General features: G+C 38.5%; 1 protein-coding gene and 1 long non-coding RNA gene across 3 annotated transcripts in view; one reads left to right on the top strand and one right to left on the bottom strand.

Annotated features, from left to right (window-relative positions):
• Positions 1 to 15,259, top strand: part of CALCR (calcitonin receptor) — a 141,532-nt gene that overhangs the window by 67,935 nt on the left and 58,338 nt on the right. For both annotated transcript variants that reach the window (XM_057504522.1, XM_036879261.2), the window contains one exon: positions 12,695 to 12,778. In XM_057504522.1, coding sequence (XP_057360505.1) covers positions 12,728 to 12,778 — 51 coding nt within the window. In that variant the 5' untranslated portion in view covers positions 12,695 to 12,727. The remainder of the gene's footprint in view (positions 1 to 12,694; positions 12,779 to 15,259) is intronic.
• LOC130684282 (uncharacterized) overlaps positions 1 to 15,259 on the bottom strand; it is a 46,278-nt gene that overhangs the window by 6,156 nt on the left and 24,863 nt on the right. The window lies entirely within an intron of this gene.

Raw genomic sequence — 15,259 nt, 5'->3', positions numbered from 1 at the left:
AAATTTCAGGGAAATAGATCCCTACATAATTTAATAGGAAGGAGAGGAAAGCTTTGTAATGATTAAATTACATTGGATGCTGTTTTTCTCTATTAATAAATATATGCTACTGGAATTGGAAATATAGGGGGAAGCTTTCCCCTTGTAAGGTTCTAGGTAAAATATGTGTGCAATCCCAGAATGGTGAGGGGACTAGGAAACATGTGTAAATAAGGGGGTGCACAAGGGTAGCTCCCACTCAGTGCTTAAGGACTCATAAGAGCAAGAAGTGTATTTGACTCAATAAATATTTGATGAGTGAATTTATAAACACCATTAAGTACCTCTCCCTCATTCCACCCCACTGCCATTTCTGCAAACACACACAGACATGCATGCCTCATGAACAGAGAGGTTATGGGAGAAAGCTGGGAAGTGGAGAACTCCAGGGCTGGCGTGCAGCTGTCAGCATTGGTTCACAATGCCTGTGGTCGAACAGCCAGCAATTGTTCAGACTGATGGATATTTAAGTAGCAACAACTGGACTTTAACAATTGTTAAATATTTTGAATAACACCACATGATAGTCCTTTACTTAACCCAGTTGATTCAGGTTTAAGCACCTTCTATCCTAAGATATCCTTGAAATCAGAACCAAACAGAAGGTGATTAAGAGAAATCAATGTGGGAAAGAGGATGAGCTGCGGTCATGGGTCTAGACCCAGGCCTTAGAAGTTTCGCTGGCAGAAGTTGAAGCTGCCAGGCTTTGATGCAACACACTGTAGTCATTGCAAGTGCCCTCTAGTTTGGGAGTCTGTAGATAACAGAAGTGATGTCCAGAAAGGTGCTGTGACGTGCTAAAGAGTCATGTGGTGCGCTGGACTGTGAAAGCAGTGCACTTGGAGTTTCTTCAATATATTCAATGTTTCCTGCATCATCATCTTGGCTCCTGTGGGCCTTGCAGACTGGATTATTTTTCCCCCAACCTCTCACATATTGAAGTTAAACTTTATCTTGAGATGGTATTAAAACACATGTAATGAGGGCATGATGTATTTTTATTTAAATTGATTTGAACCAAACAGTTTCTATCTCCCCTTTCCCCATCATGGCTGTTTATGAGAGATCCAGCACTAGAAGGTATCCATGAGGTTACAATGGCCTGTCCTCAAATTAGTTTTAATTAGTCAAATTTTATATAACTATCCATTAATAATATCCACTTGAGTAATGGCACACCCTTGAACTGCACATTATTCTGAACCATTTCTCCAAGATCTCTCCATTCATTAATGTTGCCTGGCTAACTGCTTAGAGGCAGTCTATGTGTTTCATTCAATAAATGCTTATTGAGCACTTACTATGTCAGGTCATTGATGTGAGTCAAAGAAAAAGTCTTCATTTTTTTTTTTAATATGACATCATTTTTACTCTGATTTACTTCTCTCCTAGGTTCTTCCTTTCACATTGTGTGACAACCTGTTCACCAAAAACAATTCCCCAATACAGAGAGTGCCAGGTTTTACCAACTAGACTTGAGGCCTGGATTTAGATGGGTATTCTAATCTCATGATAAGGGAAGAAAAGCATTCCATCTTGCTTGATGTGGCAACATAAACTGGGTTTTTGACCACATTATGCCTCGGCAACTTAGTTCCTCTAGCAATGAAGAATACTTTTCTAATAGGTTATAGGATCAAAGGGTTGTCCAAGCAGAAGGCATTGCTAAGAAAACAAACCAGCATACACTGTGGTTTCACAAAATGCACTTACCTGCTCACTCAGGTTATACCTACAGAAACATGTTCAATAGAGCTGTCTTCAAAAGAAATGCCAAATTTCAAATATGAAACAAATTCTAGGTCTTGGGTGACAAAAGGCCACAGCCCTTTTTAGAAAAGCAGTGCTTGCCTCTTCTCTTTCCTATTCTTTGCCCATACCCCTCATCCCACTCCTTGTTCTCAGAGCCAGGTTACGAGAGGAGAGATTCTTGACAAATAATGCTCCAAAGGAGCTATTGCCTTGGAGATGCCTTTTATAGCTTTGGGCTTTGTACCAACACTGGGGAATATTTAAGACCTCAGAAATTCCACTTTTGCTCCATGGAGAAGAAAAAAAGAAATTTTTAAGTAAAAGGGCAGCTCTTTCTCATGACTTGCAGGCTTAATTAACTACAATGGGCTAGGAATTGCCATTGAGCCAAGAGAACATTTTCCAAAGTATATTCTGTAGATGGTAAATAATTGTTATCATAAAAATATTTTTTCATGGTCGAACAGGCTTGAAAGGAAGGTGAAGAGTTAAAGTCAAACCAGCACTCCTGATAAAGAAACATTAAATACTTTAAAGTGCTAATGTCTATGGTGAATCTCTAAGAGGAATATAGGAAATGCTTAATTTTTAAACTTTGTGGGCCATGGAAACTTTATTTTATGCTGCATCTCTTGGGATTACTATTCTATGGAATATACTTTTGTAAATGCTGATCTATGAGAATAGTCACATTATTTTCAGACATTGACATTTCATATTCTTTCCACACAAAAATAAAATAAAAATAATGTAACTTTCTTTTTTCAAGGAAATTTGTTCTCCATAAATGAGTAGTAGTCTATTTAATCATCATCATTGAATTAGCGATTTAGACTCTGTTTACTCACGGTGGTGATTTCTACCCACCAACTCACCCCAGTTACACAGGGATACCCTTTTCTAGACAGATGAGCAATGAGTGCTCATTTATGGATTCAGAGCAGTGCAGAGTCTGTGGTCCCACCCAGGGACTGGACCACTGTCTGCGGATGCATTATTTCCGTGTTCTAAATCAGGGTCCACAATCCAGTTTGGGGACTCCACATTTATCTGGTTTGTATATGGGGCTCCCACAAGAGCATCTGATTTAAAAAAAGTGGTTAAAAGACATCTTGGAAACCACTGCCCGAAGTAACTAGACAACTGAGATCTAGGGAAATCAATAAGCTTTGCATTTGAGAGTGTTCTTCTATTCAAGGAGGATATGAGTAAGGAGTCTTTCTGTAGGTAAGAAACTGATATAGAGGTGAAGCTCCCTGCCTAAATTAAAACAATAATAGAAGCAGGAGCAGGATCTAGAATCTCCTGGCTCCACAATTAGAGACCTTTGGGAAACGAATGATGCTTCCTGACTTACCAAACTCTGACCCTAAATCATCCCTTAAACTAAGCAACCAACATTTACTGAGCATTTACTATGTTCTAGATTCTTCTAGGTTCTAGGGTTACAAGATTGAACAAAGTCCCTGCTGTAAAGAAGAAACAGGGGGGAAACAAGAAGCAGGTGAACAATCTGATATCAAAGTCAAGCTTTGTTCCAGTCTTCTCTGAGTCATCTTCCTGGTATACCAGATGACTGGTCACAGTTCCTCTGCCTCACCTGTTCCCATTCCACAAACAAAGTTGCCTTTTTATCCTCATTAGCTGCTGTTTGCCTAATTTTGTTCTTTCCTACATGGGCTAAGGTTTAACACTCTAAGCCTTATGTCAACACTATTTTCTCAAGGCCACTGAGTTCTGAACACTGCCTATTAAAGTTCTGTATTAGTCTTTCCCTAGATTCCACCTTGCAGTCTATCCATCCTTTTTGATCATTCATTCAATGTACATGAGGAATTTGTTGCAGTTAAAATAATGCAAGAGTATTACAAATTGTAAATCTTTTCAGTTAATAGGAATAAATAAGGAAAGGACTGTTTTTTGGTTAAACCCCTCTGTCATTTACAAATGTTCATTCTAATATCTATTTCCATGCTATTTTCATTCACCTTAGTTGTTCATGGTACAATTGTAAAAGCAGTGGATGGGGCTTTGAAACCATGGGACCCCCCCGCCCTTTCCTACAGCAAGATGACTGTGCAGCCCATTCACTGTAAGGAAGATAAGTCTCCCACTGCCTCTAATTCTCCTCATTGTAATGATACTATTGAGTCAAACCTAGCCACTTACTCTTTAGAGGATATCAAATGACATCAAATATATGACATAGATGGAATAAGCCAATTAACTACCTAATTGCCCCATATTCACTTTCATAGAGAAGCTGGCTTCTCACTGTGCTTAGCTCTCATATTTAAAATTAATGAGCAGGACTTTCACGTGAAGAAGAGATCTGGCTTTTAATTCTGACACCTGTAATGTTCCACACATCCTGCTTTTCTCAGAGTCAAAATCCCAGGACCATCACAAGCAGCAGACCTTTTGAAATTCAATGTATATCTATGATTTCCTTCTAAAAAAGCAGGCTCTGTTTAAGTAAGGAAAGCTTTTTCAATTTCACATTTGTACACATTTCAAAAGTCCTGCCTGTCATACCAGGAAATAAGTCTCATCCAGTACAGGTATTAACATTCCCAATTAAGGGGGAAACAAATTAAAAGCCCCTCTTCTTCCACTTACTTCCCCTTCCTGAATTCCTTCATTATCTGTCCCTGTACTCAAGCTAAGAATCTAAAAGACAACTTTAACTTTTCTGCCTTTATTTTCTCCATGAGCATATTGGTGCTTGCTGCTTCTAGAGGGCCCTGTATTATATTCCTAGGCAAGGGTGTTATGCATTTACTTAAAGTCTGTAGGGGCTCACAGAAGGAGGATACAATCACACTCATTTTAGAATAGAAAATGGGTTGGAGAGATCAAGACTTGAAGCAGGAAAACTGGTAGTAAGATTGTTTCTAGAAACTTTCTTTCCTGAGAAAGATGGAGACCTACACTTAGGTGATGGAGAGGCGTGGACTTTTTGAGAAGATACCAAATGCAGACAGAATCAGAGTCTTGGAGACTAGATGTTGGGCATCAGGAAGTAGGTGGAATCAAGGATCCCTAGTTTCTCATTTGGACAATTCATGGATTTGAATTGTGCAAGTCACAGACATGGGAATGCAAGGAATTGGAGAGAACAAATTATATTTTCAGATTTGTTACTGTGGTGGTGTAGAGAATACAGTTGTAAAAAATATTCAGAGTTCTATGCTTCATTTAATTCATTAGTCCACAAACTGCCATCATTATCAATAATCATCATCATGTGTAAGTGATTGTGTGAAGTGCAAGAGATATATAGACAGCTAAAACATGGTTCTCATCTGAAAGGGGGCCAGGTAAGGTAGTTAGATTGTATATATACATAGATGAAAATGTATGGCTGGCTCCCAAAATGCTAAAAGGGTGGTTTGGGTATAAATTTCCTAACCACTCAAAACCTTATTTTCACTTCCTGAGAAGCTCTAAGCTCAAGTTAAATTAAACTATTGTGTTCCTTTATTCTTTGATTACTCTTAAATTTTCTTATCTTCATAGTTGTTTTTAGTTGCTTCCTCTGCCCATAGGTCTCTGCTCTTCAAAATTCTATTCTGTTTCAAATTATGTGTCAAAATACAAATCCTGGTCTGGTCCCCCCAGTAAGAAATTATCTCTGTCTTTTATGAGGCTCTGCATTGGTACCATTTTACTGAACATTTTACCTGGTCTATATTATAATTATTTTAGCACATATCTTATATCACCTTACCAATTCCATATCCCTGTCCCCATGTTCAGTTTCTTGTAATGGAACCAAACCAGATCTCATCCAGCTCACCCATATTTACATCCCTTGCAGTACCTTAGCAATTAATACATGCATGTATATGTTTTTAACTTACTAGTGGACTTGAGCTAAGTTAGAGCAATAAGTAATGATCAGTATATGATACTTGAAAATTATACTTTACATTCTCAATTTCCTTTCATACTGATATGTAAATTGAATACAACTTACTCTTCTGGGGACAGGTATATTAGGCACATGGTGTAGAAACTAACTCACACCTAGCAGAATATGAAGTGTAAGGCAGAAGATGCAATCACAATGACTCACCCCTAGATGAAATATAGTTTTCACAAATCCCACTGATGAAAAGAAATACATATTTTTTTCCTTAATTTCACACCCATATTATCTTCACTTGTGTAAAATTACCTGCAGGGTCATGAAAAATTGTTTGACGTGTGTGACAAAGCAGCTTGTTTCTGAGTATTGTGCTCTCAGGTAGGAACGGTGAGCCATCAGGTGACATACTCCATCCTTGCTGTGGAAGAAGCTTATTCTCTTTTTTTTAAAATTTTATTTTGGTATCATTAATCTACAATTACATGAAGGACATTATGTTTACTAGGCTCCCTCCTTCACCAAGTCCCCCCCACATCCCCGTTCACAGTCACTGTCCATCAACATAGTAAGATGCTGTAAAATCACTACTTGTCTTCTGTGTGTTGCACAGCCCTCCCCGTGCCCCCCCCCCACTATACATGCTAATGGTAAGGCCCCCTTTCTTTTTTTCCCACCCTTATCCCTCCCTTCCCACCCATCCTCCCCAGTCCCTTTCCCTTTGGTAACTGTTAGTCCATTCTTGGGTTCTGTGCTTCTGCTGCTGTTTTGTTCCTTCACTTTTCCTTTGTTCTTATACTCCACATATGAGTGAAATCATTTGGTACTTGTCTTTCTCTGCTTGACTTATTTCACTGAGCATAATACCCTCTAGCTCCATCCATGTTGTTGCGAATGGTAGGATTTGTTTTTTTCTTATGGCTGAATAATATTCCATTGTGTATATGTACCACCTCTTCTTTATCCATTCATCTACTGATGGACATTTAGGTTGCTTCCATATCTTGGCTATGGTAAATAGTGCAGCGATAAACATAGGGGTGCATCTGTCTTTTTCAAACTGGAGTGCTGCATTCTTGGGGTAAATTCCTAGAACTGGAATTCCTGGGTCAAATGGTATTTCTATTTTGAGCGTTTTGAGGAACCTCCATACTGCTTTCCACAATGGTTGAACTAATTTACATTCCCACCAGCAGTGTAGTAAGGTTCCCCTTTCTCCACAACCTCTCCAACATTTGTTGTTGTTTGTCTTTTCGATGATGGCGATTCTTACTGGTGTGAGGTGATAATATCTCATTGTGGTTTTAATTTGCATTTCACTGATGACAAGCGATGTGGAGCATCTTTTCATGGGTCTGTTGGCCATCTGAATTTCTTCTTTAGAGAACTGTCTATTCAGTTCCTCTGCCCATTTTTTAATTGGATTATTTGATTTTTGTTTGTTGAGGTGTGTGAGCTCTTTATATATTTTGGATGTCAACCCTTTATAGGATCTGTCATTTATGAATATGTTCTCCCATACTGTAGGACACCTTTTTGTTCTATTGATGGTGTCCTTTGCTGTACAGAAGCTTTTCAGCTTGATTTAGTCCCATTTGTTCATTTTTGCTTTTGTTTCCCTTGCCTGGGGAGATATGTTCAAGAAGAGGTCACTCATGTTTATGTCTAAGAGATTTTTGCATATGTTTTTTTCTAAGAGTTTTATGGTTTCATGACTTACATTCAAGTCTTTGATCCATTTCGAATTTACTTTTGTGTATGGGGTTAGACAGTGATCCAGTTTCATTCTCTTACATGTAGCTGTCCAGTTTTGCCAGCACCATCTGTTGAAGAGACTGTCATTTCCCCATTGTGTTTCCATGGCCCCCTTATCGAATATTAGTTGACCATATATGTTTGGGTTAATGTTTGGAGTCTCTATTCTGTTCCATTGGTCTGTGGCTCTGTTCTTGTGCCAGTACCAAATTGTCTTGATTACTGTTGCTTTGAAGTAGAGCTTGAAGTTGGGGAGCGAGATTACCACCCCCCCAACTTTATTCTTCCTTCTCAGAATTGCTTTAGCTATTCAGGGTCTTTGAGGTTTTCATATGAATTTTTGAACTATTTGTTCCAGTTCATTGAAGAATGCTGTTGATAGTATGATAGGGATTGCGCCGAATCTGTATATTGCTTTGGGCAGGATGGCCATTTTGACGATATTAATTCTTCCTAGCCAGGAGCATGGGATGAGTTTCCATTTGTTAGTGACCTCTTTAATTTCTCTTAAGAGTGTCTTATAGTTTTCAGGGTATAGGTCTTTCACTTCCTTATTTAGGTTTATTCCTAGGTATTTTATTCTTTTTGATGCGATTGTGATGCTATTGTGAATGGAAATGTCTTCCTGATTTCTCTTTCTATTAGTTTATTGTTAGTGGATAGGAAAGCCACAGATTTCTGTGTGTTTATTTTGTATCCTGCAACTTTGCTGTGTTCTGATATCAGTTCTAATAGTTTTGGGGTGGAGTCTTTAGGGTTTTTTATGTACAGTATCATGTCATCTGCAAATAGTGACAGTTTAACTTCTTCTTTGCCAATCTGGATTCCTTGTATTTCTTTGTTTTGTCTGATTGCCGTGGCTAGGACCTCCAGTACTATGTTAAATAACAGTGGAGAGAGTGGGCATCCCTGTCTAGTTCCCGATCTCAGAGGAAATGCTTTCAGCTTCTCGCTGTTCAATATAATGTTGGCTGTGGGTTTATCATAGATGGCCTTTATTATGTTGAGGTACTTGCCCTCTATTCCCATTTTGTTGAGAGTTTTTATCATGAATGGATGTTGAACTTTGTCAAATGCTTTTTCAGCATCTATGGAGATGATCATGTGGGTTTTGCCTTTCTTTTTGTTGATGTGGTGGATGATGTTGATGGATTTTCGAATGTTGTACCATCCTTGCATTCCTGGGATGAATCCCACTTGGTCATGGTGTATGATCCTTTTGATGTATTTTTGAATTTGGTTTGCTAATATTTTGTTGAGTATTTTTGCATCTATGTTCATCAGGGATATTGGTCTGTAATTTTCTTTTTTTGGTGGGATCTTTGCCTGGTTTTGGTATTCGGGTGATATTGGCTTCATAGAATGAGTTTGGGAGTATTCCCTCCTCTTCTGTTTTTTGGAAAACTTTAAGGAGAATGGGTATTATGTCTTCTCTGTATGTCTGATAAAATTCTGAGGTAAATCCATCTGGCCCAGGGGTTTTGTTCTTTGGTAGTTTTTTGATTACCACTTCAATTTCGTTGCTGGTAATTGGTCTGTTTAGATTTTCTGTTTCTTTCTGGGTCAGTCTTGGAAGGTTGTATTTTTCTAGGAAGTTGTCCATTTCTCCTAGGTTTCCCAGCTTGTTAACATATAGGTTTTTCATAGTACTCTCTAATAATTCTTTGTATTTCATTGGGTCCGTGGTGATTTTTCCTTTCTCGTTTCTGATTCTGTTGATGTGTGTTGACTCTCTTTTCCTCTTAATAAGTCTGGCTAGAGGCTTATCTATTTTGTTTATTTTCTCGAAGAACCAGCTCTTGGTTTCATGGATTTTTGCTATTGTTTTATTCTTCTCAATTTTATTTATTTCTTCTCTGATCTTTATTATGTCCCTCCTTCTGCTGACCTTAGGCCTCATTTGTTCTTCTTTTTCCAATTTCGATAACTATGACATTAAACCATTCATTTGGGATTGTTCTTCCTTCTTTAAATGTGCCTGGATTGCTATATACTTTCCTCTTAAGACTGCTTTTGCTGTATCCCACAGTAGTTGGGGCTTTCTGTTGTTGTTGTCGTTTGTTTCCATATATTGCTGGATCTCCATTTTAATTTGGTTATTGATCCATTGATTATTTAGGAGCATGTTGTTAAGGCTCCATGTGTTTGTGAGCCTTTTTGCTTTCTTTGTACAATTTATTTCTAGTTTTTTGCCTTTGTGGTCTGAAAAGTTGGTTGATAGGATTTCAGTCTTTTGGAATTTACTGAGGCTCTTTTTGTGGCCTAGTATGTGGTCTATTCTGGAGAATGTTCCATGTGCACTTGAGAAGAATGTGTATCCTGTTGCTTTTGGATGTAGAGTTCTGTAGATGTCTATTAGGTCCATCTGTTCTAGTGTGTTGTTCAGTGCCTCTGTGTCCTTACTTATTTTCTGTCTGGTGGATCTGTCCTTTGGAGTGAGTGGTGTGTTGAAGTCTCCCAAAATGAATACATTGCATTCTATTTCCTCCTTTAATTCTGTTAGTATTTGTTTCACATATATTGGCACTCCTGTATTGGGTGCATATATATTTATAATGGTTATATCCTCTTGTTGGACTGAGCCCTTTATCATTATGTAATGTCCTTCTTTATCTTTTGTTACTTTCTTTATTTTGAAGTCTATTTTGTCTGATACTAGTATTGCAACACCTGCTTTTTTCTCTCTGTTGTTTGCATGATACATCTTTTTCTATCCCTTGACTTTAAGTCTGTGCATATCTTTGGGTTTGAGGTGAGTCTCTTGTAAGCAGCATATGGATGGGTGTTGCTTCTTTATCCATTCTATTACTCTGTGTCTTTTGATTGGTGCACTCAGTCCATTTACATTTAGGGTGATTATTGAAAGGTATGTACTTATTGCCATTGCAGGCTTTAAGTTTGTGGTTACCAAAGGTTCAAGGTTAGCTTCTTTACTAACTTACTGTCTAACTTAACTCGTTTATTGAGCTATTATAAATACGGTCTGATGATTCTTTATTTCTCTCCCTTCTTATTCCTCCTCCTCCCTTCTTTATATGTTGGGTGTTTTGTTCTGTGCTCTTTTTAGGAGTGCTCCCATCTAGAGCAGTCCCTGTAAGATGCCCTGTGGAGGTAGTTTGTGGGAGGCAAATTCTTTCAACTTTTGCTTTTCTGGGGATTGTTTAATCCCTCCTTCATATTTAAATGATAATCGTGCTGGATACAGTATTCTTGGTTCGAGGCCCTTCTGTTTCATTGCATTAAGTATATCATGCCATTCTCTTCTGGTCTGTAGGGTTTCTGTTGAGAAGTCTGATGATAGTCTGATGGGTTTTCCTTTGTAGGTGACCTTTTTTCTCTGACTGCCTTTAATACTTTGTCCTTGTCTTTGATCATTGCCATTTTAATTATTATGTGTCTTGGTGTTGCCCTCCTTGGATCCCTTGTCATGGGAGTTCTGTTTACCTCTGTGGTCTGAGAGGCCATTTCCTCCCCTAGTTTGGGGAAGTTTTCAGCAATTATTTCTTCAAAGACACTTTCTATCCCTTTTTCTCTCTCTTCTTCTTCTGGTACCCCTATAATGTGGATATTGTTCTGTTTAGATTGTTCACACAGTTCTCTTAAAATTCTTTCATTCCTGGAGATCCTTTTATCTCTCTGCATCAGCTTCTCTGCGTTCCTGTTCTCTGTTTTCTAGTCCATTAATGGTCTCTTGCATCTCATCCATTCTGTTTTGAAGTTCTTCCAGAGATTGTTTTATTTCTGTATTCTCCCTCATTAGTTCTTGCATATTTCTCTGCAAGTCCATAAGCATGGTTATGACTTTTGTTTTGAATTCTTTTTCAGGAAGATTGGTTAAATCTATCTCCCCAGGTTCCTTCTCAGGGAATAGAAGGTGTCGAAGCTGTCTGGGTTAGTCTTGTCTGGATCAAATTTTTTTGCCTTTTCATGTTGATAGGTGCAGTGGTGTGCTATTGACTCGTCTGTCATCTGGGAGAGTCAAGACTTTCCACCTGCTCCTGGCCTTTCTTCACTGGGACAACTGTGACCCCTAGTGGCTTGTGCTGGGCAATTGCGTGTAGACTGGGTCTCTGTATCTTGCCCGGCCGGTATGGAGGAAGCTCCCTTGCTGTGGGCGTGGCCAGCCTCAGGCTGCTGCTCTGCTATGGCGGGCCCCGGAGGGGTAACGGACCAGGGACTGTTTGGCTGTTTACCTCCGTGAGGGGTCTCAGAGCTGTTGCCCAGGGGGTTAGTGCCCCCGGAGTTCCCTGGAATTTCCAGCTGCTGGACTGTGACCCAGGATGCTTCCATCCAGCTGCGGGGTCCCTGTCCCTTTAAGACTTTCAAAAAGCACTTGCTTTTCTTTGTCCCAGGGGCACCAGCTTCAGGACCCGCTCACAGGTCTTACTGTCCTGCTTTCCTAGTTTCCAGCACCCCACGCATGCACTGTGTGTCTGCGCTCTGGTCCGGATGGCTGGGGCTGGGTGTTTAGCAGTCCTGCGCTCTCTCTCCCTCCCTGCTCCGACTCCTCTCCTTCCACCAGGAGCTGGGGTGAGGGGCCTCGGGTCCCACCGGGCTGTGGCTTGTATCTTATCCCTTTCACCAGGCACTGGGTTCTCATGGGTGTGAATGTAGTCTGGCTGTTGTCCTGTGTCTTCTGGTCTCAGGGATAATTGTATTTGTTGTATTTTCAAAAATATATATGTTTTTGGGAGGAGATTCCCACTGTCCTACTCACGCCACCATCTTGGCTCCACCCTGAAGAAGCTTATTCTTAATAGCAATTTTAAGCTTGAAGAAAATTTCGTATGAAGGAACAATACTCAAGGCTCCAACTAAGACTACTTAAGTGGAATTTAGCCTTAAATTACCTAGAGGGTCTGACTATTGATCCTTTCCAAAGCACAGATTTTATTTGCTCATGTCCAATGAGGTGATGCCTGTGTGGATGTTTCTATTGAAATTTTCAGCAGGCCTATTGATGCCACGTGTTAGGTGAAATCCACATTGATTGCTTTTGATTTCTCTAAATCTCTTGTTTTGGTCTTGATATGTAAAGCTGGCTCCAGGATTTCTTAAGAGGAGGACTTCAGGGAACAATCAGACCTTAATCAGTCCTGGCAGAGAGGAAGGGCAATGGAATGCATGTCTGTCTTCACATGATCAGCAAACTGCTCTTACTTACCCGCATTTTACCTAGGGTGTCACCAGACATTGATCCTCCTCAAGCCAAATAGAGACTATAGTCAGTATTAAAGTTATATTAATTTAAACATCTTTGTCACTTTTATATTTTTCTAGAACTTAGAAGAAAATCATCTTCCAACACCGAAAATGAAGTTCACACTTACTCGCTGGTGCTTGGTACTCTTCATCTTTCTAAATGTAAGTAAAACAAAGTTATTCTAAGATATGCCAATCAAGAATGCTGAAATTGGGAGTACAATAGCATGGGCATTTGCAAGGGTAGACACTATTCTCCAGAAGCCAAAACTTAGTTCCTCAAAACTATCATTTTCTTCATATTTTGTTAACAAATCTCCCCTCTGAACTTCCCGATTTCATGTAATGGCTTACCCAGAAATGTGAGCTTCATTGGTTTATAAAAACTTTGCATCAGTTTGAGACATCACCACATTATCTTGGAAATTAACATTGAAGGTTAATAATGTTCTTGGATAAAATGTTTTTCATGTTAGATGTGTGGACTTGAATCAGTTTCTGGGCTGTGTGTTTTATTAAAATATCTGAATTCTTTCAGTCTGATTATTGATTTCAAATGTATTTCTTATCAAAAACTGACTAAGAATATTAAGTCTTAACATACCACTGTCATTCCATAATTTTCTGCAGGCTTTTAAATCATGTCCAATTTCTGTGATTTTATACTGTTTTATTCCTTAATGATTAAGCAAGTAATCAGAATTAGAATTGTCCTAGAAAACACTACCAATGCCTATTTATTTGTATCAACTTTGTTAATCCACCATCATATAAACTCCAATAGTACATGAGAGGGGATGAGTAAATTTTATGTAAATGAATTTGAAGTTGACTTGATCCTTATCCTTTCTACCACATCAGAAAAACATTGGCCAGTGAATTATAGCTGGGAGTAAAGATCACTCAGTACCTGCTAATGTTATACTCACCAGACAAAGCTTCCCTAGAATTCCAGGATTTCCATTGTTAATTAACATGTAATCACAGGCTTAGAAGTGTGCATAAACTGTGTCGCTTTACATTACTCAAGGAAAAGCCTTACTAATTTTCCATAAATATTAGCTTTAAGGGAATTTTTATTTTGTAATGCTATACATCAAATAAATGGTTAATGGGAATGATTGTTAATATAGCCCTTTTGTACCTATTTGGATAATGACTATAGTTTATTCTATTAAATAAGACTGCCATATCATTTTAATCGTTGGATAAAGCACAGAGTACCTTGCTAAAAGTAACAAGTGTATGGAAATGGGATCTTCATGTCATTGGGAAATATAATAAAAATGTTGAAACAAGAATACTCTAGAAACTCTTAGATATTTAATTTTGTCTGTAAATGTCCAAGCCTTATGTGGTATTCTATAGATGCAGAATATTGGTAGGCTCTATTTATAAATTGATATTACTTTTGGAGCTTAAATGAAATCCTATGTGTGAATATTTCTAAATAATTTCATTTAATAAACCATTTAATTATATTAGACACTTATAGAAGAAAAACTAAAATAACTACTAAATATTAAGATACCTGAGTATTACCACCAGATATTTTTATTACAAAGACTAAAAGATAATTTTTGGTGTGTTAAAAAACTAACATAGATCACTTTCACTCAAAACTTTCACCCCATCTATCTTAAAATTCAAAAACTAAAAGAACTTCAGATATTTGCATTGGGCATGGACAGGAATTTTTTATGGTTTGGGGGACTGTCTTTACTAGCAAACATAACTGCCCAGGGCACTTGTGTTCTTTTTGTGTCTCTGTATTTGGACTGTATAATTGATTGGGAGGATTTGTCCATAAAATTTTTTGATCCATCAATTTCCTTCTAAACACTCCTTACATTCCACATTGCTATTCCTCAGAGAAAAGCAAATTTTTAAAAAAGACACCGATTTTAATTACTCCAAAAATGTCATGTCTTAGACACATTACTGTTAAAAACCACTACCAATGTATTTGTTGAATTCTACCAACCTGATTTCCAAACAGTCTTTAACATATCAGTTTGGGTCACCAATCTCATTAGCTTCATGTACCTTAACCGAAACCAGCCACTCCCTTCTCCCTTCCCTGCAGTGATGCAGCAGGTGTAGAACAGCGCTTGGCACCTAGTGAGAAACACTAGTGGTGAAGACAGTGACCACAAGAGCCCCAGTGATGAAAAGCCAGAAAAACTAGGCTCTTCTGAGAAACATGTTGTCGTTTCCCTAGCTGTACTCCCCTGTTTGCTCTGAATTTATGACATAGCAGCAGTTCTCTTGTTTATATAACACTGAAGTAGAACGTACCTAGCATGCCACCAGGCACCGACCCACCAGGAAGATCCAGGGCTAACACTTCACAGAGTTCCATCTTACCCTTTGTTGTTTTGAAAAGTATAAGTAACTGAAAACTACAACTAATTCTGACATATATGTTATCACTATTAAGGATGGTGATGGGGAAATCGTGTTGGTTGTATTAATTTGTAGGTTCTGGAATCATATTCCTTTTAGAGCAGCTCTGTCTGTGGCAATCAATAGAATCTCTCCCTTCAGCTCATCAGCCTGGGTCCCCACATTCAGTAGGTTTGAACCATTGCAGAGATGGACCATTTCTCAAAGTTCTGCACAGAACAGGCCTGTAACCCTTCT

The sequence above is a fragment of the Manis pentadactyla genome, chromosome 7 (assembly GCF_030020395.1).
Source record: "Manis pentadactyla isolate mManPen7 chromosome 7, mManPen7.hap1, whole genome shotgun sequence".
Taxonomy (NCBI): Eukaryota; Metazoa; Chordata; class Mammalia; order Pholidota; family Manidae; genus Manis; species Manis pentadactyla.
The sequence above is the reverse complement of the archived record's forward strand: the minus strand, read 5'-3'. Positions and strand labels throughout refer to the sequence as shown.